We start from the raw sequence: 26823 nt of genomic DNA, 5'->3' as shown, positions 1-26823 counted from the left end.
AGATGCCACTAGCACTACCTCCCTCCGCTCCCAAATTGTGACCAAGTAAAATGTCTTCATATATTTGCAAATGTCCTCTGGAGGGGCAAAATCACCCCAGTTAAGAACTATTGGTATACAGGAACTATCTGCACTGTTTTCACAAATTTTTTGTAAGTCTAAAATCATTCCAAAATAAAAAGTTAACAAAACAATCTTCCAGGCACACATTGATTAGCTAGTGAAGTCTTCAAGATATTTAAGGAAAGAAACAACACCAATCTCACACAAACTCTTCAAAGACTAGTAAAATAAATAATATTTTTCAATTTATTTTGAGGCCAGCAAATCTGTCAGAAATATTCTAAGAAAGGAAAATTACAAGCTAATTTCACCCAAACACATAGACAAAAAAACCTTAAACAAATATTAGCAAAGATTATTTTGGCTAGATATAAAAGACTACATCAAGGCTCAGTTACGTTTACTTCAAGAATGCAAAGTTGGTTTAATACTTTAATGCAGTCAATGCAAATTCACTACATCAACAGAACAAAGGTGAAAAATCATGTGGTTGTCTCAATAGATGCAAAAAGAGCATCTGATAAAATTTTCAAAATTATTCATAATAAAATATCTTAGCAAATCAGGAATAGAAAGAAACTTCCCTAATCTGATCATAGGTGTCAATAAAAAATTATAGCAAACATGGCATTTGAAGCAAAAGACTGGAAGCTTAATTCTTGAGAACGGGAATAAGACAGAGATATTCACTACCAACAATTCTATTTAATATTGTACCAGAGGCCCCCAGCCAATGTAATAAGGAAAGACAAAAAAATAAGTGGATTGGAAATATGAATATCATTATTCATATAGGACAAGATCACATATGGAAAGCCAACAGGTCTCTAGAAAACTATTAGAACTAATGAACAGATTTAGCAAGATTGCTGGATATGAGATCAGTATACAATAATAAATTGTATAAAATAAAAAAATTTAAATACAGTAATACAATTTGCCCTTGGTATTTATCCAAAGGAGTTGAAAACTTATATCCATACAAAAATCTGCACACAGATGTTTACAGCAGTTTTATTCATAACTGACAAAATGTGGAAGCAATCAAGACATCTATCTTCAGTAGGTTAATGGATAAACTGTGGTACATACAGACAATGGAATATTATTTAGCACTAAGAAGAAATGAGCTATCAAGCCATGAAAAGACATGGGGGAACTTTAAATGCAGACTATTAAGTGAAAGAAGTCAATCTGAGAACAGATCTAACTGTATGATAATATGATATTCTGGAAGAGGAAATACTATGAAGACAGTAAAAAAAAAAAAAAAATCAGTGGTTGCCAGGGGTCGTGGGGGCAGGAGGGGAATACAGTGGAGAGGGATGCATAGGTGAGCACAGAGGATTTGCGGGAGGTGGCGGGGGGACAGTGAAAATACTCTTTATGATACTAAGATGATGGATACATGTCATTATACATTTGTCCAAACCCATAGAACGTACAACACCAAGAGCGAACCCTACTGTAAACTATGGGCTTTGGGTGATTATGATATGTAGGTCCATCAGTTGTAACAAATATACCACTCTCGTGGAGGATGTTGATAATGCAGGAGGCTACGCATACGTAGGGGCAGGGTGCGTAAGAGAAATCTCTGTATCTTTCTCTTAATTTTGCTGTGAATCTAAAACTGTTCTTAAAAAAAGAAAGCAAAAAAATTTAAATAGCTTCAAAGGCATCAATCATCTAGGAAGGAATCTAATGAAAGCTGCAAGATTTCTACAAAAAAAATATTTAACATTATTGAAAGAAATTAAAGGACACCTTTAAAAAAATGGAAGGTTCATGTTCATGAGTCGAAAGACTCAATGTTGTGGAAGAATCAAGGCACCCCGTAACAATCTATAGACCCAAGGCAATCACAATCAAAATGCCAGAGGATTTTTTTTGTTAAAATTGACAATCCGGGGCTTCCTTGGTGGCGCAGTGGTTGAGAGTCCGCCTGCCGATGCGGGGGACACGGTTTCCTGCCCCGGTCCGGGAAGATCCCACATGCTGCGGAGCTGCTGGGCCCGTGGGCCATGGCCGCTGGACCTGCGCATCCGGAGCCTGTGCTCCGCAACGGGAGAGGCCACAACGGTGAGAGGCCCGCGTACCGCAAAAAAGAAAAATAATAATAATAAAATTGACAATCTGGGGAATTCCCTGGTGGACCAGTGATTAGGACTCAGCGTTTTCACTGCCATGGCCTGGGTTTGATCCCTGGTCAGGGAACTAAGATCCCTCAGGCCACGTGGTGTAGCCAAAAAAATAAATAATAATAATAATATTGACAATCTGATAAGAAAATTTACATGAAAATGCAAAAAGGCCAGAACAGCCAAGATGACCCTTAAAGAGAACAAAGTTAGAGGGTTTATATTACTGGATATCAAGTCGTATCATAAACCTTCAGGAATGAAGACGATGTGCTTTAGTGCAAGAATAGTTAGAAAAAGCAATCAAACAGATTCTAGAAACAGACCTTATATATATGGATACGTGGAGTGTTGACAAAGATGGCACTACAGAGTGATGAGGAATAGACTTTTTTTTTTTTTTTCCAGTAAATGGTGTTGGGTTAATTGGATAGTCATGGGTTGGGGTGGGTGGGGGATGAGTCTTGATTCTTATATCATACCGTACATAAAAATTAATTTCAGGTGGATTGTAGCTCTAAATGCAAAAACTAAGACAATGTTTTCAGAAGATAATTTAGAATGTCTTCGTGACTTTGGGGTAAGCAAAGATTTCTTAAATAGAATCCAAAGAACACCAAATATAAAAGAAAGATTGATACTTTGACATTAGAACTGCGAATCATCCTCAAAAAACTAAAAATAGAGTTGCCATATGATCCAGCAATCCCACTCCTGGGCGTACATCAGGACAAAACTCTAATTTGAAAAGATACATGCACCCTTATGTTCATAGCAACACTACTTACAATAGCCAAGACATGGAAACAACCTAAATGTCCATCGACAGATGAATGGATAAAGAAGATGTTGTATATACATATACAGTGGAATATTACTCAGCTATAAAAAAGAATGAAATAACGCCATTTGCAGCTACATGGATGGACCTAGAGATTATCATACTAAGCAAAGTAAGTCAGAAAGAGAAAGACAAATACCATATGATATCACTTATATGTGGAATCTAAAATATGACACAAATGAACTTATGTATGAGACAGAAACAGACTCACAGACATAGAGAACAGACTTGTTGTTGCCAAGTAGCAGTGGGAGGGTTGGATTGGGAGTTTGGGACTAGCAGATGCAAACTATTATATATAGAATGGATAAACAACAAGGTCCTATTGTATAGCACAGGGAACTATACTCAATATCCTATAATAAACTATAGTGGAAAAAAAAATGAAAAAGAATATATATATATATATATATATATATATGTGTGTGTGTATAACTGAATCACTTTGCTGTATACCAGAAACTAACACAACTAACAATTGTAAATTGTTAGTAAACTAACAATTGTAAATCTAATGTAAACTAACAATTGTAAATCAACTATACTTCAATTTTAAAAAAAGAAAAAATAACAGCAACATAATCATTTGAAATAGCATAAAAATCAAATCCCTAGGAATAAATTGAACAAAAGATGTATATAAAAGGATGTCATTATGACAAACAAAATTCAAGCTACAAAAAAAAAAAAATTCAAGCTACAGGTTGGGAGAAGATACCTACAATACACACAACTGAAAAAGTATATATCCAGAATATAGAAAGATTGGCTACAAAGTAATTTTTTTAATGTAGACAATTCAGTAGGTAAATATAGGGGTGAAATGTCAGAAGAGGCACATCAAAAAAGCAGATATTCAAATGGCCAATAAACATGAAAACATTAGTCAATGAGGCAGTTTAAATTAAAACCAGTATCTGTGTAAAATACCATTACGTACCCAAAGAATAGTTGTAACTTAACAAACTGATAGTATCCCATATTGGGTACCACAAAAGAATCTGGAGCAACTGAAACTTTTATATGCTACTGTTTTTGGCACGAGAATAGACAAATGTATACCTCTGAAGGAAATATAAATTGCTACAAACATTGAAAACTTGTTTGACAGTAATGTACTCAAGCCAAACATATGTAAAATCTAAGATCCAGCTATTTACTCCTACAGATATACAAAACAGAAATGCATACCTACATGTATCAAAGATGTATGTAAGAAAGTCCTTGACAACATTATTTGTAAGAGTGCAAACTTAAAACAACCTAAATGTTTATCAACGGTGTAATGGATAAATAAATATGATATAGTCATACAATGGACTACTATGCAGAAAAGAAAATAAAGGATTGCTACACTGACAATTTGCATTAACCCACAAACATACTATCAAATAAACGACACAAAAGACAGAATAGGAACAGAATCATTCTAATCATGTAAACTTCAAAAACAGGCAAAACAAATCTATAACATTAGAAATCAGGATGGTGACTACCTTTGGTTAGGAAGGAATGTAACTCGGAGGGGGCATGAGGAGGGTTCTGGGGTGCTGGTAATGTCCTCTTTTTTATCTGGGTGATGGTAACGTGTGTGTTAATTTTGTGATCGTTCCTCAAGATGTACATTTGTAGTTTGTATGTTTTCATCTGTATGTATGCTACATGTCAATAATAGTTTATTCTAAACAATGACAAGTGCTATAACTGAGGCATATAAGATATGCATGGTGTGTACTGAGGAAGACAGAAGGGAGTGACCTAAAAGGCATGTGTTATGAGTTGAATTGAGTTCCAAAAAAGATAGGTGGAGTCCTAACTCCTAGTATTTCAGAATGTGACCTTATTTGGAAATAGGGTTGTTGTAGATAAATGTTAACTATTGATAAAATGAGGTCATGCTGGAGTAGGGTGGGTGCTTAATTCCATATGATTGATGTCCTTAATAAGAAAAGGGGAACTGGGGCAGACACAAGAGAGAGCACCATGTAATACCAGAGGCAGACGGTGGAGTGAGGCAACTGCAAGGCAAGCAACACCCAGGATTGATGGCCACCACCCGAAGCTAGGAAGAGGCATGAAGGCTCTTCCCTAAAGGTTTCAGAGGGAGCCTTGACTGTGGACTTCTAGCCTCCAGAACTGTCAGACAATAAATTTCTATTGTTTTAAGCCACCCAATGCGTGGTACTTTGTTAGGGCAGCCGTTGAAAATGAGTACAGTATGCATTAGTGTTCTATTTTTACATAGGAGGCAACTGAAGTTCTATGTCACTGAACTAGGGACCAGACTAAAAATTAGCTCTGGCATTTAAAGTCCATCGGTGACAAGCAAAGCGGTGAGTAAATAAAAGATGTTTAGGGGGAAAAAAAACCAATCTCTCTGACATTTGGACCAACCATTCCATGTTCTTTCCTTTACCCAACATTTTCTAAGGCAAAGATTTTGGAAATAGTCTTCTCAGTAGAGAAAAATGCCGGTAAATATAATGTCAGCCTCTTTCATCAGAAAAATGACTTTCCTTCTGTTTCTGATTATTTGGTGACCTAGGTATCTGGGTAAACTTTTTCATGAAAATATCTCTCCCCACCTCCCACCCCTCACCTCCAGCCCCAGGGGACTCCAAAGGAAAGAATCACACTCACAGGTGAGTACAGCAAAGGGAGGGAATCACTGGTGAGAATTTAGAACTGAAAGCCAGCCCTCAGGCCAAATCCTTGTCATCTTGGTGGTATTAAACACTTCAAAATGAGAGTTGAAATTAGAGTGATCTTGGATTAGCAGAATCCCCAGAAGCCTGACAGAAGCAAATTAAATTCCCCCATGGAGAAATTCATCTCAGACCTCAAAGAATTCCAACAGATAGAACTCACGCAGCCCTTCCTCCTTCTGCCTCGTTTATAAAACGATGCTCAGCTTTAGCCACACTATAGTCCCATTTTCTCATCCCAGAACATGCTACATGCTTTGATTTGTCACCCATTGCAGAGGCAGCTCCTCTGACCTTCTAGTCACATCTATCGCCTGACATGGGTGACTCCCATTTCTTAACTTGAGCTGTGAAGCTGCTTTGAGTTCCTTAGACTAAGTCAGTATTCTCTCTGTGCTCCAATTCTATTTAGTCAAATTTTGTATTTACAATTCCGATTTCCTCAGGCCCCACCAGTCCACGGTTACGAACGCCAACACCTCAACATGAATAGTTCAAATGTCACAGATTATTTGCTCCTTTACCGTAGGTCTCACCCGAAGTCTCCCTTAGTTATTTCTGGGAACTTATGGGTGTGATGTTGTGTTCTGCTGTGGCCTGGCCTAGCAGGCGTTTGTTTCCCTAACACTTGCTTTTCCACGTCCGTGTGAATTGCCTTCCTCTCCTTTGCAGTCCTAAAACCACTACCTCTAACATCTTCTGTCTTTGGCTGAGGAGGTATTTAAGGTGAGGACTTTGGCCATTTTGGTGAGTTATTCAGATTTCCTGGGTCTCTCCCATGTGTACATGTTATTAAACTTCTGTTTGATTTTTCCCTGTTAATCTGTTTCACGTCACTTTAATTCTTAGACCAGCCAAAGGAACCTAGAAGGATAGAGGAAGGTCTCTTCCTTCGCAACAGCCTCATTTTATCATCTGGTTCTGAAGCAGCATTGCTTCCCTTCCCTGTAATTCACAGGGTTCTTTATGGATACTGCTCCTTCAACTACTACCTTGTTAAAAAACAAAATTCAACCTGGTAAATTTGAAGATCCAATTGGCTTATTAAACGATTCACGAATTTAGGCAGCCTCTCATCTGGCCAGCTGAGAGATACTCACAGGAGTTGTGCAAAATGGAAGGTTTTTCCTTTGCTTATTTCTGAAAAAGAATTGTGTTTAGTGATTATTTTATTTTTTAATAAGTTTTTAAAAATATAAATTTATTTATTTGTTTTTATTTTTGGCTGTGTTGGGTCTTCGTTGCTGCGTGGGGGCTTTCTCTAGTTGTGACGAGGGGGGGCTACTCTTTGTTGTGGTGCACGGGCTTCTTGCAGTGGCTTCTCTTGTTGCGGAGCACGGGCTCTAGGTGCACAGGCTCAGTAGTTATGGCTCACGGGCTCTAGGTGCACAGGCTCAGTAGTTGTGGTGCAGGAGCTTAGTTGCCCTGCGGCATGTGGGATCTTCCCAGGCCAGGGATCAAACCCATGTCCCCTGCATTGGCAGGCGGATTCTTAACCACTGCACCACCTGGGAAGCCCCTATTTAGTGATTATTTTAGATGGTGATATTATAGCACTCATCCATGTGTAAATTATTTCACATAGGTAAGGGTTCTGACCTGTACCTATTATGGTTCTTATTGAAAACAAAACAGGATGTGCATTTCTGTCATGTTATGAATATATTTCTACTTTATTTTGAAACATTTGCCAAACTAATTACTGTAACACTGTATAACATTAAAAATGTTCAAGGACTGCTTAGCGTTAGAAGCAGACTATATCTCAAAATTCTAAAACAGCAGTAAGTGTTGTTGCTTGTATAAAGATAAATGATAATTTTATTTATTTTACTTTTTTTTTTGCATTATGCGGGCCTCTCACTGTTGTGGCCTCTCCCATTGTGGAGCACAGGCTCCGGATGCGCAGGTTCAGCGGTCATGGCTCACGGGCCCAGCCGCTCTGCGGCATGTGGGATCTTCTCAGACGGGGGCACGAACCCGTGTCCCCTGCATCGGCAGGCGGACTCTCAACCACTGCGCCACCAGGGAAGCCCAAATGATAATTTTTAGACTAATTTCCATAGTGCCCTGTTGGCATTGGCACTACTATTGTACCCTGCTGTATAATAAACAATCTTAGACATTTATCAACGGTTGATACAAATGTTAGTCCTGTCAAATACAAATTGGCAGGTGCCATCTACCTCTACAAGGATTAAATCAGGTGCTGCTGCAGCGGCTGACTTTCAATACCCCCCTGAAAGGAGTTCAGGGTGGAGAGCAGAAATGAGGCATTCTGTGCTCTGGGAAAAACTGGCAGAACAGATCTTCAGATAGATATTTTCAAGGAGATGATTTCATGAGCCCGATACTTGTATCTCCTCATGTCTAGAAAAGCACTAAAATCCTTCATGGTCACATCTGCTCCTCATGACTAGCAGTACCATCACAAGACTAGCAGAAACTTTTTGCAAAAAAATATGTGCTTGTTTGCATGTACTCCCGATTGACCAAAATCACATGTGTACTGACCTTCCCCCCTACCTCTCTGGAGCAGTTTCTCAGAGCTATCTGAGATGCTATCTCCCGGGCTATAGTCCTCATTTTGCCCCAAGTAAAACTTAACTCACAACTCTCACGTTGTGCATTTTTTTTAAGCCGGCAGTCCTTAACCACTTTTTATGTTTTAAATTTTTGAAATTCACGTGTAACTGCCATAACATAAAATAAACACTAGACTGTAAAAAACAACAAGAACAAAAAAACCAAAATGGAAGGTTTTTATAGGCAGAACGAGGGTGGGACAAGGAAGTTAAAAGAGTGGGTTTTTTCAGACAAGATGACCTTCCCTTAGGGGAAAAGGAAGGTGTGTTGGGGGCGGTGGGGGTCTTAGGCAGATTAGCTCACCAGTGCTGACCAAGAAATTCCAGACTGATTGGTTTAAAATTCCACTCCTGGGAAGGGCTGCAACAGGAATTCCTTCTTGGTTTGCAGTTTTAGGGCAAGTGACTCAACCTTGAGCCTTCTGGTTCTTTTGTAAAGAAACAAGAGCAAAGAGCATCTCTCACCACCCACATGGCAAGAAACCAATCTCTCTGACAATAGCCAATGAGAACCTAGCAGCTGCAAATGGTGGTGTGGGTGAGCTTAGAAGCAGAACTTTTGAGGTTGCTGACAGTCAACTGAGTGAGTTTGGAAGGGATCCTCCCCAAATACAGCCTTGAGATGACTGCAGCCCTGGCTGATACCTTGACTGTAACCTCTGAGAGATCCAGAGCCAGAGGCTCCAGCTAGGCTGCAACCAGATTCTCAACCCACAGAAACTGTGAAGCAAATGGTTATTCTTCCATGCCCTTATGTTTTGGGGTAATTTATTACAAAGTAATAGGTAACTATGACAGAAATGGAAACTCTTGACTTTAGCTGAACAAATATACTACCAGAATAAAGACGACATTTCTCAGCCTCCCTAATAGTTAGATGTGGTCATGTGACTGAGCTGTAGCCAACAGAATGTGAGAGCTAACGCGTGAAGTTTTTAGACTGGGTCTTTGAAAAGCTATGCATGCTTCATACCTTCTTTCCTATTTCTCTATGTAATATGCAGAAAGTTATGAAAATGACAGAGCTACAAGATGGAAAAGCCTAGATTCCTGAAGCACCATGTGGAGCAGGGCTACCCACTGACCAGGATCATCCATTTGACCTGTTACATGAGTGAAAAATAAATTTCCATGGTGTCTCAGTCATTACAATTTGAGGGTTTATTTGCTACCATAGATAACTATGCTAATTTACACCTTTATGTGAAAGGAAAATAAACTTTTCTCTGGAGTAAATCGCTAGTATTTTGGGTGTCTGTCACATGAAGCCTAGCCTACATCCTTATCAATACGTATACCTTAAGAATTTTATTTTTAACCTAAATATTTATTCCCCAGTCATTAAAGCCTTTCTTTTGAGTATGGTTCTTCTGACTGGAGTTCTAAGTAGTCTTTCTTGTAGAGACTCTACCTCTAGTGCTTTGCATTGGATTTCCAGTTTCATTTTGTTCAAAGTGGAGACAAATAAAGACTCTTGCAAAGCAGATTGAATGCAGACTACTACTAGATTTGAAGGCTGTTAAACAATTCTCTAGTCTACTCATCAGTGAATTCGGTACAGTTGCAGAATACAAAATTAATATACAGAAATCTGTTGCATCTCTATACACTAACAACAAACTATCAGAAAAAGAAATTAAGGAAACAATCCCATTTACAAGCACATCAAAAAGAATAAAACAGGGGCTTCCCTGGTGGCGCAGTGGTTGAGAGTCCGCCTGCCGATGCAGGGGACACGGGTTCATGCCCTGGTCCGGGAAGATCCCACATGCCGCGGAGCAGCTGGGCCCGTGAGCCATGGCTGCTGAGCCTGTGCGTACGGAGCCTGTGCTCCACAACGGGAGAGGCCACAGCAGTGAGAGGCCCGTGTACCGCAAAAAAAAAAAGAATAAAACATCTAGGAATAAATCTAACTAATGAGGTAAAAGACCTGTACTTGGCAAACCATACAATGCTGATGAAAGAAATTGAAGATGACACAAACAGATGGAAAGATATACTGTGTTCATGGATTAGAAGAATTAATATTGTAGTATTAATAATACTACTCAAGGTAATCTACAAATTCAATGCAATCCCTATCAAAATACTAATGGCATTTTTCAAAGAACTAGAACAAATAATTTTAAAATTCGTGTGGAAACACAAAAGACCCCAAATAGCCAAAACAATCTTGAGAAAAAAGAACAGAGCTGGAGGTATCATGCTCCTTGACTTCAGGCTATACCACAAAGCTACAGTAATCAAAACCATATAATACTGGCACAAAAACAAACACATAGATCAATGGAACAGAATAGAGAGCCCAGAAATAAACCCACACACCAGTGGTCAATTAATACATGACAAAGGAGGAAAGAACATACAATGGAGGAAAGACGGCCTCTTCAATAAATGGTGCTGGGAAAACTGGACAGCTACATGTAAAAGAATGAAATTAGAGCATTCTCTAACACTATATACAAAAATAAACTCAAAATGGATTAAATCCCTAAATGTAACACCAGAAACCATAAAACTCCTAGAAGAAAACATTGTTAGAACACTCTTTGACATAAATCGTAGCAATATTTTTTTGGATCTGTCTCCTAAGGCAAAGGAGACAAAAGCAGAAATAAACAAACGGGACCTAATTAAACTTAAAAGATTTTGCACAGCAAAGGAAACCATCAACAAAATGAAGAGAAAACCTCCTGAATGGGAGAAAATATTTGCAAATGATACAGCCAGTAAGGGGTTAATATACAAAATATATATACAGCTCAAACAACTCAATATCAAAAAACAAACAACCGGGTTAAAAAAAAGAACAGAAGACCCTGAATAGACATTTTTCCCAAAAAGGCATACAGATGGCCAACAGGCACATGAAAAGATGCTTAACACTGCTAATCATCAGAGACATGCAAATCAAAACCACAGTGAGATATCACCTCACACCTGTCAGAATGGCTATCATCAAAAAGACCACAAATAACAAATGTTGGCAAGGATGTAGAGAAAGGGAACACTTGTGCACTGGTGGCGGGAATGTAAATTGGTGCAGCCACTTGGAAACCAGTATGGAGGTTCCTCAAAAAACTAAAAATAGAACCACCATACCATCCAGCAATTCTACTCCTGGGTATAAATCTGAAGAAAACAAAAATACTAATTAGAAAAAATATATGTATCCCAATGTTCACAGAAGCATTATTTACAACAGCCAAGATATGGAAGCAATCTAAGTGTCCGTCAACAGATGAATGGATAAAGAAGATATGAAACACATACACACACACACAGTGGAATACTACTCAGCCATAAAAAAAGAAATTTTCCCATTTGCAACAACATGGATGTATCTGAAGGGTATTATGCTTAATGAAATAAGTCAGAAAAAGACAAATATTATATGTTATCACTTATATATGGAATCTAAAAAATAAACTAGTGGATATCACAAAAAAGAAACAGACTGTTACAGGTAACAAACTAGTGGTCACCAAAGGGGAGAAGAAAGAGGGGCAAGATAGCGGTATGGAATTAAGAGGTACAAACTACTATGTACAAAATAAAGAAGCTACAGGGATATATTGTACAGCACAGGTAATATAGCCAATATTTCTCATAACTTTAAATGGGGTATAATCTATAAAAATTTTGAATCGTCATGTTGTATACCTGAAGCTAATATAATAATATTGGGGCTCTTGCATGTTACCACTACACCAGCAGTGCTGATGTAAACCACTATAATATTATAAATCAACTGCATCTCAATTAAAAAAAAAAAGAATTGACACAAGGGTTAGAATTAGCAAACAAGAATATTAAAGTAGTCATTATAACTATAACAGACACACACACACACACACACACACACACACAAAAGAAAGGTAGAGACATGGAAGATAAACAGTGCTGCCCAACAGAATTTTCAATGATGATGGAAATGTTCGATTCCTACAGGATCCAGTATGATAGCCAAGAGCCACAAGTGGCCAGTGAGCCCTCGAAGTCTGCCTAGTGCAACTGAGGAAATGAATTTGTTACTTTTTAACTTATTTAAATTTAACCACACATAGCTAGCCTCTACCATATTTGACATCACAACACTAGAAGGTCTAGGAAAAAAATATTATCATAGGGAGGCTCTCAGGGGAGTAATGGTTCCTTTTCCTCTTAGATTAGGATGATTAAATCTTATCAAAACTAAGCTTGCACAACCAAAAGTAATCTTAATGTCACTGACTTTACTTCTTTACCAATCATTCTATCCATGTTTTTGTACTAAACAATTCTATACATATGCTTACTGCTGCTAATATTACTGTAATTGTTGTTGCTGCTGCTGTTCATCTTCCTTTACACCTTCTTCTTGGGCATAAGGGATACCACAGTGCAGAAATATGAGAAGCCATGGTACATATTATCCTAAGCATTCCAGAGCTTTCAATATGCTCTGCAGTAGTACTTCATAGAGCATTGAGTACAAAGGTCTTTTCTTAGCAGGCATGCAAGAAATGCTTTTGACAATAAAAATCTGAGAAGACAACATCTGAGAAAAAGATTGACTCAATAAGTAACTCTGTAGTTTCAGTTTCTAATTAGGCAAAAACATTTCAGTAAAAAAACGAAATTGAGGTATGCTCTCCACTGTGGACAACAGAAGTCAGAGGGGAAAAAAACGTACAAGAATTGTCTTCCTAATATGATGAGATATTTCGATACACAGAGGATATATGTTCTGTGTATCTGATGCTAAAAATTATGAGGCAGTAGAATTCCTATTATGGGAGATAATTTTTTTAAGGTCTAAATTTAGTTAATTTTAGTATTAATTTCTTGTCAACAGTTCTGGGTTACTTATAAGTAATGTGATTCTATGCATATAATGTATTTATTTCTTTTTTAAATTGAAGTATAGTTGATGTACAATACTATATGTTATAGGTGTACAATATTGTGATTCGTGATTTTTAAAGGTTATACTTCATTTATAGTTATTAAAAATATTGACTATATTCCTTGCATTGTACAATACATCCTCGTAGCTTATTTTATACATAATAGTTTATACCTCTCAATCCCCTACATGGGAGATCATTTTTAAATATTTCATCAAAAAACCACTCTGGAATGTTTACCTTAACTATTAGTAAAGGAAACAGCAGTAGTACGATCAGAAAACCAACAAGTATTTTACTGAGGAGGGGGAGATAAATACTTAATATAAAATTTAAACATGCTTGGATAATGTGAGGAAGACACTTCTAAAATTGAGAAGGAAATAAATATACAACAAAATGCACGTATCTTTAAAAATTTCTCTAGACTTTTATAACCACCTGACCCACACCCAATTCGATGTGTATTTTATTAGCATTCATCCTTATCTGGTCTTTCTGAAGCATTCTTCTTAGTTTCATAGAAACAACAATTCTTTTTCTTGGCAGACTCAAATTTTATCAATTTATGTAATTTAATTTCCCAACCTTTCATAAATCTATTAATTTATGTAACATAATTTCCCAATCTTTCAAGAGAAGTCTGTTATTTTTTTAATCTGAAGTTAATTCAAGTAAAGGGGATAAATATACTTGTAGACTAACCAACCACGCAGGCGAGCTTTACCCTACAGCAATCACAAATCTGGAAACTTTGTACTAGGTAAACACCTTTAAACCCCATTTTAATTTTCCCCAGAAATGAACATAAAAATCTTAATCTCAAAAATTAAAGGATGAAATAAGAACAATAACAAAGGAAACAAAAGTGAAGAAATGTGAATTAGAAAGTAGGAGGTAATTTACAATATATACAAATATCAAGCCATTATATTGTACATCTGAAACTAATATATGTTAATTTAAAAAAAGAAAGTAGGAGGCAAGCCACAGATATTTAAAACAATACTCATATAAAAGGTTTTCATGATTAGAGTCTAATAATTTCTCTCCTTACACTGCAGCACTTCAGATGATCCTATAAGGAAACAAATATTCTTTTCTAACGATAGTCATCTCTCACTTTACGGGATTTTCTTCTATCTATCACTCTAGAGGGAACAAAATCAAAGGACTTTCTTCGGATTTTCTTCTGATGGTCAAATTCACTAGAACTGTGGTTCCCAAACTTTATCATACATGGGTATCAATCCAGGGTTTGTTAAACCCAGCTTCCTGGGGTCCTCCCAGAGTTTCTAATCTAGCAGGTCTGAGGTGGTTCCCAAGAACTTGTGTTTCCAGGAAACTCTAAATTTGTTGGACACTGCTGGCTGGACTTTGAGAACCACTCCTCTGAGACTTCCAGAAAGGTTTACTTACAAGTGTGACCACTGCAATTCATATTTAGAAAAGCTAACAACGACAAAAATAAAAACCACACACGCGCGCAGAAGCAAACCTCTAGGAATCTACAAATACTCCCGTTTAGTCTGCATAGATCTGCCTTATCTGTACTATGAAAAGGTTTCTGGCATTTCAACACCTACCTAAACTGGTTCAGCCAAATTCTAGCCATTCTGTGTTATAGAAAAGCGCAGGCTGGGGTTGAGAAATACGTATTACTAAGTTGTCTAACAAGTATTTGCGACTCCTTCTCTTAAGTAGAAAATGCTTCCAACGTGCATTTCAAAAGAAGTATCATCTAGTTCCCTCAAGGCAGAGCAAGGATTGTTTGCATAAATAACGTAAACCTGCTCAGTACAAGACTTTGAGCTGCACACACCAGTGCCAGTGAAAAAGCAAAGAAACAAATACGACCTGAAACTCCACCCTCCACCACCTTAGTACCTAAATCAGGTCCTCTCTTCCCTTCAGTTCCTGGGCACGAAAGGGGGCGTGTCGGAGCGCGCGGCGCCCACGTGACCGCTGAGAGCCCCTCGCGGCCAAGTCACGCGATCTGCCGTCATATCGGCTTATGCCGCCGGCCTCTGATTGGTTGGCGGCGCCGGTCGCCCCGAGCGTGGGGTCAGGCTACGCCCTTCCAGACCTTGCCTGCTTGCTGACAGACGCGGTCCAGTAGCTGGAGCAGCCGGGGCACTGCAGGAACCGAATCGGCAGCCGGCGGCGGACCCTCTCTAGGTAGGGATGACAGGGGGGCGGGGAAAGGAGGGAATACACCTGAGCTGGAAGCGAGAGCAGAGGAGGAAAAGGGGGTGGAGAGACTAAGGCAAGACCCAGGTGGGGAAGTTGAGAGTGCGTCTGCCCCCTTCTTCAGCTTCCCGCAGGCGTTCGTTGACTGCCTCCTAGATGTAAGGCACTAGGCTGACTCTGGGGTTCTGTCTGCGAAACTTGACCTGAGGACTCCTGCGCTGACGGTTAGCAGAGACGGTTAGCAGAGAGACGGTTAGCAGAGACGGACGCCAGGTAGCCGGATGTCCTGAAAACAACCGGCTAGGCGGCGGCTGTGATGGGGAGCGTGCAGGACGCAGGGCACGCGCGCTGGCCGGGGCTGGCGGGAGGCTGGTTGTCGCCAGAGACCTCCAGATTAGGGGCCTCTGCCCGGACAGAGGGGGGGTATGTCAGGGCACAGGGAGAGGTGAAAGAAACAGACATGTGGATGGGCGTGAAAAATATGAAACGTTTGATATTGGCTATTGGAGATCTCTTATCCAAGGCAAGTTTGTCCACTGAACACTAATAAAGCATTTTGCGACGGATTTCCCTCTGTTCTTGAGAGGATTTTTTTTTTCTTTCAAGCAGCAAAGGAATTAAGTTGAAGTAAGCGCCAGTTACTGCAGTGTAATTAGGACGGAGGGACAACAATCCACGGTTTGAGAAGACAAGAAGGAAAGGGAAATGATCTATTAGTTTAGCATCCTAATAGGAAGAATCGTGTCTGCTAGCATCCCTGTGTAACAGCAGAGCAAATTTGGAGGTGGTATAGGAGATAGTTTCCAAACTGGAAAGTTTGTGGTAGCCAAACCACCTGTCTTTATATCACCTGTAGGTGATAACAACTTTATAACTACCTGTAGGCTACCTGTCTTTATATCACCATTGATTTTTTTTCTTTTCAAGTTTCTAATGATAAGCACCTAAAACTAAATACATGACCCTTGCTCATTTACAGAGTGCTTTCCCATTCATTATGTAATATAATTAACATGGGATAATCAAAATTCCCCATCTGCATGCCTACACCTAGATATTACAATGTACTAGCTAGGAGAACAGGCTCTGGAATATACATCCCAGCTGTTACTTGTTATTTGTTATTGTTACATTAGTTAACAACTTATTTAAATATTCCTGCCTTCATTTTCCCTATCTTTAAAATGGGGGTTATAGAAGTATCTACCTCATATAGTTGTGAGAATCAAGCGAGGTGATACATAAAATGTGCTTTTTAAGTAATACCTGGTTTTCAATAAATGTTAGCTATTATACTAACAGTATATTATCTATACTTTTAAAGTAAAGCAGAATGACTCAAGTCATTTTAAGCCTAATTGTGTTTTGTTGATAACTATGTTTTAAGAAAAGGTTTCTTTGTTTCAGCCAAAGTAAAATAAAGTAAGTTTCTATTTGTTAGGGGTACTTAACTTAGGGTCTGTAGAGCCCCTGACTTTAGTGGATATAAACCCCTTAAAATTATATGCAAAATGGGCTTCCCTGGTGACGCAGTGGTTGAGAATCCACCTGCCAATGCAGGGGACACAGGTTCGAGCCCTGGTCCCAGAAGATCCCACATGCCGTGGAGCAACTAAGCCCATGTGCCATAACTGCTGAGCCTGCGCTCTAGAGCCCACGAGCCACAACTACTGAGCCCACGCGCCTCAACTACTGAAGCCTGCGTGCTCTAGGGCCTGCGTGCCGCAACTACTAAGCCCACATGCTGCAACTACTGAAGCCGGTGCACTTAGAGCCCGTGCTCCACAACCACAACAAGAGAAGCCACCACAATGCAAAACCCGAGCACTGCAACAAAGAGTAGCCCCCGCTCACCGCAACCAGAGAAAGCCCACGCGCAGCAACGAAGACCCAATGCAGCCAAAAAATTAAAAATTAAAAAAAAAAATTCTGTGCAGAAGTATGTGAGTGTGTAGAGTCACTGAGAATTTAAAAATTTAAGGAGCTGAAGAGATACTAATGAAGAAGCAGTAGAACTTGGTTCAAGTCCATGGATTTTGCAACCAGCCAGGGAGTGACTGAATCCCTTCTCCAGCATTTATTTACTTGATGACTGGGAATTTTCTGTGTCCAGCTTTCTTATAAGACAAGAATAATACTAGCACCTGACTTTTAGGGTATATCTTGAGAGGGTTAAATGAGTTAATATTTACAATACCTCATATACAGTAAGTATTGATATTAGAAATGAACAGTTATTTCTTTAAAACATCAAATGACATCTGTTTCTACTGTAGGTTAAAGTGATTTGGGCCCAGCTTTGGTTCCTGTAACAGTAGTAATAATAGCTCCTATTTGTTGATGAGCTTCCCCGTGTCAGATAGTACCACACCACTATGTACTTCGTCTCTAAATCTTGGAACAATTCTGTAAAGTAGATATGCTTTCTCCATTTCTCAGATGTGGGTTTGAATATAAACTTCAAAATTGAATTGCAGTTTTGAGATCATAATTGTTAGTGATTTCAAACTTTTTTTATGTTAGATGTCAGAAATTACAGCAATATATTTGTGAATACCTAATTACTACATCCCACAAATAGAATTAATTGAAACCAAAATCTGAAAACACTTAACAACAGGTTTCATCTCACAGTATCTCAACTGCCTCCAGATGGACGGAGGTTCATTCCCTCCTCCCTTCTAGGTGCTGGTTTACTGTCACAGCAGTTATGTACAGGGCATATGCAAATCAACACAACTCGCATGGTCTTCAGTTAAAAGCAAAATTAAAGAGTTTTTTTTATAATTAAGGACTGAGATCGTATTAAAGTTTTCACTTACATCGGATATTAAAGGTTGAATAAAGAAGATTCATGGTTAACGTTTGAGTTATTTTTGGCTACACGGTGCTGTCTCAAATACTATGGAATTATGGCTGTTGGCACTATAGGTAACATGCAAGACTAGTTTACCAACTCTTACCAAGCTTTAGTGGTATAGCAATATTCTTTTGAATTGTTGGGTTCTTCTTCATTGTTTATGTTTCTGGTATTACTTTATGTACTTAACCTGCTGCTCCATCCTTTATGGCTTCAACTGTTGCGATACTACTAGGCTCCCTTTTGAACTTCAGATTCATATTTGCATGTAGCCTACTGCTTTCGCCTAGGAGCCCAGATGAGCCACAGCAAGTAGACTTAAGACCCAAACTAGGGACATCCCTGGTGGCACAGTGGTTAAGAATCCACCTGCCAATGCATGAGACACGGGTTCGAGCCCTGGTCAGGGAAGATTCCACAGGCTGCGGCGCAACTAAGCCTGTGCTCCACAACTACTGAGCCCACGTGCCACAACTGTTGAAGCCCACGCAGCTGGAGCCCATGCTCCACAACAGGAGAAGCCACCGCAATGAGAAGCCCGTGCACCGCAATGAAGAGTAGCCCCTGCTCCCCGCAACTAAAGAAAGCCCGCACGCAGCAACGAAGACCCAACTCAGCCAAAATAAATTAATTAATTAAAAATTTTTTTTAAAGACCCAAACTGAACCCATCATTCCTCGCACCCCCAAAGTCCCTGTTGCCCCCAAGTCTGCTAGCTCCACAGTATTCCCAATTTTGATTATCATAGCATCACCATCCATTCGGGCAAGGTAAAATCTCACAATCAACATAGATTTCTTTCTTTTTTTTTTTTTAATTGAAGTATAGTTGATTTACAATGTTTTGTTAGTTTCTGGTGTACAGCAAAGTGATTTAGTTATACATATGTATATTCTTTTTCATATTCTTTTCCATTATGGTTTATTACAGGATATTGAATATAGTTCCCTGTGCTATACAGTAGGAGCTTGTTGTTTATCCGTTCTATATATAATAGTTTGCATCTGCTAGTACCAAATTCCCACTAGATTTTTTCTTCTTTCACACTCCAGTATCTAATCAGTTATCAAGTCCCATGGGTTATCTTACTTGCCAAGTCTCTGATGAATGTGTCTATTCTCACAGCTATTGCCTGAGGTCAGGCGGTCATCTTCTCTAGGTTAGTCTACCTCAGGAGCAACCTAGTCTCCCTGCTTCTCATCAGTACGATATATTCCTAATGGGCCACATCCCTTGAACCATGAATGGACCATGACCTTTCCATGCCTTTGCAGTTGTTATTTCTACTTGAAATAGCTATTCCTAACCTTTTTTTTTTTTTTCTGATAATGTTCTTCAAAGCCCAAATCAAAATTCTTCACTATACAGCCTTCTGTTGTAAGCTGAGGTAGTTGTGTTGTCTTTTCTGATTTCACACAATTTGCATATATATACCTTTATTATAGCACTTGTCATATTGATGTAACTATTCATTTCTGTAGTTGCCTAACCTTGAATGTGGATTTAGACTATATCTTTTTAACCTTTGTATGCTCATCACCTAGTGCAGTGCTTTATACTTAATTGTTGTTTGAGTGAATTAGCAATATATGACGAAGGATGTATGTCAATATCTGCATTAGTTGATTAAAAATTTCTTTCCATGTCAATGTGAGAAAAAATGCTTGCAACTCATATCACAAACAAGGGGCTAAACACCCTAATAAATAAAGAGCTTCTAGAATTTGATTTTAAGAGACTAAAAACCCAGTGGCAATTTTCAGACTGGTTTTTTGTTATTGTTGTTGTTGTTCAAAAGTTTTAATTATAGATGAGAGGTGTTTGGAATACAGGACACATTTCCCACTACAAACAGTGCAGTGAAGAAGGAGAAAGTAGATCATAAATGATAGAGTCAGTGGTCAGCTCACAGAAGCTGACCATGAAGTTGTTGAACTAGATTCAGGATCATGAATATAGAATCGACTAAAGTTTTTCAAAGTTTAAGCATCTGGAACAGGAGTTGGCAAACTTTCCTTTTAGAGGGCTAGATAATAAACGTTTTCAGCGTTGTGAGCCATGCTGTCTATTGCTGTGACTCAGCCTTGACTTCGTAGTACAGAGAAGCAGCCATAGACAGCATAGACACATCTGGACATAGCTGTGTTCAAACAAAGCTTCTTTACAGAAACAGGCCCTGGGTTCGGCCCGTGGGCCACAGTTTGCCAGCCGCTGACTGGGGTGGGGAGGAGAGGGAGGTGAGGAATAAATGTATTCTATTTGTCACTGCCAAGAATACATCTCCCTTTGTTCTGTCAATGAGAGTTAGGGTTAGTCACGAGAATAGATAGTCCCTGACTTCTTTGGTTACAGTCACAGAATAGATACCTTTTAGGGAATTCATCTTAAGTCTCAGCATTGAAGCAAAAATCTCTGAAATATGAGTCCTTTTAGGAGAAAGATGCTGCTGAAACTTGCAGCTGAAGGAGTAAACCATTTGCCTGAGTACCTAGTGCCCTGTGTTCCACATCTTTACTATTTGCCATGTTTACTCTTGCCATGTCCTATGGCAATAGGACATAGTGGAAGAGAACACTAAGGTGCAATTAGATCTGGACTTATGCCACCTTTCAGCTTGACCTTGGAGAAGAAACTTCATGGGCCTCAGTTTCTCTAACTGAACTTCAGTGTCACTATGTATTATATCAAGAGACTGAACTAGAGATGACATTGAAGATCCTGCTGGCTCTAGAGATGTCATTTAGTGAATTCTGGTAGCAGCAGACTTGTACTACATATACTTATGAAGGCAGGAACTTCATATGTAGTTTTTCTGAAAGTTTTTTGCTTTGAGAAATGTCAACATGGGTAAATAATTGTTGTACATGTTTATCCTTTAGGGGCTAAGATGGATCTTGTACTCAATGCTGCAGATTATTATTTTTTTACACCATACATATATCCAGCCACGTGGCCAGAGGACAGTATCTTCCGACAAGCTGTCAGTCTCCTGATTATAACAAATCTCGGTGCTTATATCCTTTATTTCTTATTCGCAACGCTGAGTTATTATTTTGTCTATGATCATTCATTAATGAAACACCCACAATTTTTAAAGGTAAGTGATTTTCTTACCTATTTTTTAATTATTACAGTAAAAATAACAATATGTATTTGTGAGATTTTCAGATTAAACTGTTTTAATCTTTTTAGAGTTTCTGAAAACAGCCCCAAATGGGTTAGATATTTTTGGAAAGGCTAATCCCCTCTCTCTTTTCTTTAATTTAATTTAAACAGGTAAGTAAGTTGTAATTTTTTTAAAGTTTTTTTTGAGGTTTTTTTTTTTAATTTATTTATTTTTGGCTGCATTGGGTCTTCGTTGCTGTGCACAGGCTTTCTCTAGTTGCGGTGAGCGGGGGCTACTGTTAGTTGTGGTGGGCTGGCTTCTCATTGTGGTGGCTTCTCGTTGCGGAGCACAGGCTCTAGGTGCGCGGGCTTCAGTAGTTGTGGCACACGGGCTCAGTAGTTGTGGCTTGCGGGCTCTAGAGCTCAGGCTCAGTAGTTGTGGCACACGGGCTTAGTTGCTCCGCGGCGTGTGGGATCTTCCCAGACCAGGGCTCGAACCCGTGTCCCCTGCATTGGCAGGCAGATTCTTAACCACTGCGCCACCAGGGAAGCCCCTACTTTTTTTTTCTTTTTTTTTTTAACTGTAAGCCTGGTCTTGCTAGATACATAGATGAGAATTTCTTTGCTGATAGTGATGAATAAATAAATGTATACATTTGTGTAATTGTTTTGACTTTCACAAACTGAAATATGCTTTTACTATGTATATATTTTTTGACCAGATAATCCAAACTCAGTAAATTCAGACTTGTTTACAATCACTTTTCTATTTCAGTTATTTGTATTTGTCAGTCACTACAAGGACTGAAAAAAAATAGAGAGGGTTGAGTATGAAAGTTAATTATGAAAGAACTGATTATTCTGTAAATAGAACTTTGGAATAGAGATTTTGTGGGAAGGAAAAAAAGTTTCAGAATTTAAAATATTTGTTGCATTTGCTTCATACAAAAGAAATGTTTTTCTTACACACCCACGCCCACATAGTAACACTTCAGTAGAAGCAATTTGGAGGTAAACTCCTTCATATAAAAGAGATTTTAAAAATCCAATCCAGAACAATTTTATGCTAGTTTTGTTTACCATAGATTTTATGGTTTGTAAGTATTGGAAACTTCATTTTCAGAACCAAGTCTATCGAGAGATTATGCATTCTGTCCAGTCAATGCCATGGATAAGCCTCCCCACGGTCTCAGTGTTCCTGCTAGAGGTGAGAGGTTACAGCAAACTGTATGACAGCATAGAGGAGTTTCCAGACGGTGAGTGTATGGTGTAAATGTCTGGAACAGATGGGTTTCTCTAAAGAACCAAATCTGCTTCTTTAAAGTCTTTGTTGTAGATGAAATTGTGCCCAGGGGAAGATTGGCATGATCAGAGCTAGAGCCTTGAATTTGTTTCCTGTTATCTTTATTGAATTCAAACATCTGAAAAAAAAGCTCAAGTAGTACATGATATTTATAAAAAATCAGAAAACACCGATTTTTTAAAAAAATCCATCATTCTGCTACCTGGAAACTGTAACTCTTTTGATGTATATTCTTTCTCTTTTCTATGCCTGTAGTACTTCATTATTTACATTACAGAATTGAAACCCTTACTATGCATACTGGTTTGAACTCTGATTTTTTTCTCTTAGCAGTGTTTATGCCCATATTTTCATGTCAATAAATATTGACGTTATACAGTATATATTTATAGTATTGCATTGTATAGATATCCATAGTTTATTTAAATGATCCGTAATTTTTAGACCTTTAGGTTGTTCTTGGTTTTCTATTATAAACAGTACTACAGTGACTAAACTAAAATTTTGTGAAATTCTGGAATTATTTCATCAAGATACATTTCTAGTATCTAGTATTAGAAAGTAAGAATCATAGTTAACGTTTATTTTTGATATGTACCAGCTTCAGTTCTAAGCTTTTCACGTGTTACCAATCCATTTTATTCTATTAACTCTATGAGGTAGGCACTATTACGATGCTCCTTTTATAGGTGAGTAAATTAAGTGTACAGAGAATTTCAGTAACTTGCCAAGCTCACTTAACAAATAAGTGGTGGATCTGGGACTGGAATCCAAGCTTGCTGGTGTCAGCAAGTAAGAGGTTTGTTATTTAAAGGAGGGAACAAAAATTACACACCAGTGTGCTGAATTAGCTCAGCCTTGGAAAGTGGATCAAAATATGAATAAAAATAAAAGGAGAGAGGGCATTCTAGATGGTTTGAGTAAAAGTATAGAGGTAAGACTTTGAAGATGTTGGGAGGATATTGAGTGAACCAGCCTGGTTAGTACACGAGCATATGAGGTTGGAAAGATCAGAAGGGGTTGGGTTATGGAGTAAATGCTAGGCTTACAGCATTTCAAGGGAAAATAAAATTCTAAGCAGGGGAGTTAATATGTAAAGATATGTTTTATGATGATTAATATGAAGAAAAAATAAATAGCATTATTCTCCAGCATTTAAATGATAAAGATGCCATAGGGGTTTACTCTTTCTGTTTCATAAATATCCTCATAGTTTAATGAAGAAATATTGTAGGTGGGACGCTTCAAGTTTTTATGAGAGGGAACTGAGCAGATCCCAGAGAGTCAAGGGAGATGGAGGTTGTGATGTACTGAATTAACCAGAGCAGATAGTTTACAGGGTTTATGTCTAGGATCAAATTTCGTCTTCTTAGATGGACATGTCAAAAGTAAGCTCTGCTCCTGGGCGCTGAATCTTGATTCTGCCGTCTCCTGTTGTGTCTTGTAGGCTGGCTTCAATTCATCGCTAGTGTACTGTCCTTTCTCTTTTTCACTGACATGCTGATCTACTGGATTCACAGAGGCCTTCATCATAGACTTGTGTATAAGGTAATAAGGTCGGGTCATTTGTAGGGGAAGAGAGAAAATGCACATTTCAGCAATGTATAATTATAAATCCTGTCTCTATTTTCAAGAATTTCCCCTAACTTATTAAATACCTAAGTAGCCTTAGTCATGACAGGTACAAGGTACATTTTGTTTGTATCCTTCTTTATGGGTCTGGAGGGGCTGTGTTAAAATCTTACTGTCTTGGGGTAAAGAAGGGGAGGGAATTTTATAAAGTAATTTGCTAAATTCAACGGGACTTTTTTAGTTAGGTCATTTCTCACACCATGAGCATGAAAAGCTAAGTCAATTGTTGCACTGGGTAAAGTCTGTGGCATTAATGTGGTCTTCTTTTCTTCTGTAGCACTTACACAAACCTCATCATATCTGGAAGATTCCAACTCCATTTGCAAGTCATGCTTTTCATCCTCTGGATGGCTTCCTTCAGGGTCTACCTTACCACATATACCCGTTTATCTTCCCATTACACAAGGTAGTTTATTTAGGTTTGTACGTCTTGGTCAATATCTGGACAATTTCTATTCATGATGGTGATTTTCGTGTTCCCCATATCTTCAGGCCATTTATTAATGGCTCAGCTCATCATACAGACCACCACATGCTCTTTGACTATAACTATGGACAGTATTTCACATTGTGGGATAGAATTGGAGGCTCATTCAAAAATCCCTCCTCCTTTGAAGGGAACGGACCACTTAATTATGTGAAGAAGATGACAGAAGAAAACCGCAACAGCCATGCAGTAAGTGGTTGTAAAAATGAAAAATTATTCAATGGAGAGTTTAAAAAAACTGATTAGATTATTGCCCAATTATTAAATGTTTTTAATCAAGGAAAATAATCTCCAGCCAGGACACATAGCAAGTGAACAGTATCATTTGAAAATCAGTATTGTGGGTACAGGTGAGGAACGACCATAATGGTAGAACAAGGGAACATGCCGTGAACACCATGACTTTAACATCGTGCTCAAAATACTGAATGTTGGTCTAAGGGAGAAGCTGTGTCTTTCCAGCCAGTAGGTCTGTAATTTGTATAGCCTCAACAACAGTTTTTTAAAAGGTAGAGGATAAATTATTGAGGGGACTAGGTTATGTCCTTTTGCCTTAATTCATCCATATTCATTAAGTAAAATTCATTGTGCTTGATGGTATCAAGACTAAACACCATAACAAAGAAGTACTAATATGAAGATGGTTCCTTGTTTCAGGAATGATTAAGTACTCAGAATTGGTATGATAACAACTACTTGTACTTTGTTGAAGTGGAAAAATCAGTGTGAAAAAATATCGTGATATAATGTATTAGTAGCTCAGTGACCTGATTAGTAGCAGGTGTTATAAGATGATTGTCTTCCTACACATAGAAAACTTATTCTCTGGAGACATTGTCAACTGTTACGTTTTACTGATGAACAAATAAATAGGAATTTTAGAAAATATTAATACTACCATGATTTAATCCAGATCTGGGATTATTTAAAGATTTTGATGGTTATTGTTTTCAACCATTATTTAATAAGTGTAAAATTATATGACCCTGATTATATTTAGAAAGGGAAATTTGATGCCCAAAGAATATACTAGACACCACTGGTTTTTTACTTAAATTGATGCACTGCACTTTTGGTATGTTTCAAAGTTACAATCCTGTGATCTTCTATAAAAGGAAATAATTGCCAAATATTTAGGCCTATCACTGAAGACTAGTTTTGAAATCTTATTTCCCCTCCTCCTCCTTCATTTTTCCCCACTCCCTCTGCAAAAAGATTTAACAAATACTTTCATAAAGAAATGTCATGTGTTGTAACATAAATATGTTGGGAAAACATGGTTTCCAAAGGCATTCTCTAAGCTGTTTATGTAAAATCAATAAAAGTTGAGTATGGCTATTATTAAAGTGTATCAGTTAAGTAATGTAACAGCACAAAGTATTCTTTACAAATTTTATGTCAATCTGAAACCATAGAAATGATGTGGGTTGTCAGAACTTTTAGAATATCTCCAAATGTTTGATATCAAGGGGAGAAAGAGAGAAGGGAGTATCACTGTCTTTTTATATTTTACATCTTTTATTAGATTTGAGTGTTTTAGCAAGAGACCAGTCCTAAAAGTTAATGCTTGGAATCCAGAAGAAAATGTTGTTTCTGTTTGAGTTCCTGTTACAGTGTTGCTTTACTAAAACATACCAGTATACCAGTTAGTATTTTGTAACTGGTTCAGTGCAGCTAAGTGCTTTTCACTAATCCCCGTGGTCCCTGTGCTCCACTCTGCCCAAGAGAAAGAAGGAAATGAAGAAGTAAACTTTGTTTCCCATAAAAATGAAAGCTAATATTCATTGAGCTTTTACTCTTGATCAGGCATTGTTGAAAGTCCTTGACATAAGGACAATGGGACCCAGTTGTGTAACTTTTCCAAGGTTATTTCTCTCTCATGTAAAGTCCAGTGTGGATGTTTCAGGTCAGTGGACAGTTTTTCACAGTCATCTGAGACCCAGGCTCCTTTAACCTGAGAGCTCTGCCGTTCTCCCAGTTTACAGCGTCTTCTCTGTTGAAGGAGCCTGTAGGGGAAGA

The 26823-nt window shown here is 38.3% G+C and overlaps 1 protein-coding gene and 1 long non-coding RNA gene across 3 annotated transcripts in view; one reads left to right on the top strand and one right to left on the bottom strand.

The window, feature by feature from the left end:
- Positions 1 to 15168, bottom strand: part of LOC109550955 (uncharacterized) — a 91659-nt gene extending 76491 nt beyond the window's left edge. For both annotated transcript variants that reach the window (XR_002177657.2, XR_004527808.1), the window contains exon 1: positions 15115 to 15168. This is a non-coding gene — a long non-coding RNA (uncharacterized lncRNA). The remainder of the gene's footprint in view (positions 1 to 15114) is intronic.
- Positions 15169 to 15263: 95 nt separating this feature from the next.
- On the top strand, positions 15264 to 26181 carry SC5D (sterol-C5-desaturase). The gene is made up of 5 exons (XM_019941987.3): positions 15264 to 15405; positions 21157 to 21374; positions 22506 to 22638; positions 24133 to 24233; positions 24595 to 26181. Exons 2-5 carry the CDS (start codon positions 21165 to 21167, stop codon positions 25048 to 25050), a joined length of 900 nt encoding a protein of 299 aa, XP_019797546.2. The 5' UTR covers positions 15264 to 15405; positions 21157 to 21164; the 3' UTR covers positions 25051 to 26181.
- The last annotated feature ends 642 nt before the right edge of the window (positions 26182 to 26823 follow it).

This window comes from Tursiops truncatus, chromosome 8 (genome assembly GCF_011762595.2).
Source record: "Tursiops truncatus isolate mTurTru1 chromosome 8, mTurTru1.mat.Y, whole genome shotgun sequence".
NCBI classification, from domain to species: Eukaryota; Metazoa; Chordata; class Mammalia; order Artiodactyla; family Delphinidae; genus Tursiops; species Tursiops truncatus.
Note: the sequence above shows the minus strand (reverse complement) of the source record. Positions and strands in the feature narration are given on the sequence as shown.

Coding starts and splice junctions, on each gene's coding strand:
- SC5D (XM_019941987.3), top strand. CDS start 21,165: ATGGATCTTGTACTCAATGCTGCAGATTATTATTTTTTTACACCATAC. Junction 22,639..24,132: donor CATAGAGGAGTTTCCAGACG/GTGAGTGTATGG, acceptor TGTGTCTTGTAG/GCTGGCTTCAATTCATCGCT. Junction 24,234..24,594: donor ATCATAGACTTGTGTATAAG/GTAATAAGGTCG, acceptor TTTCTTCTGTAG/CACTTACACAAACCTCATCA.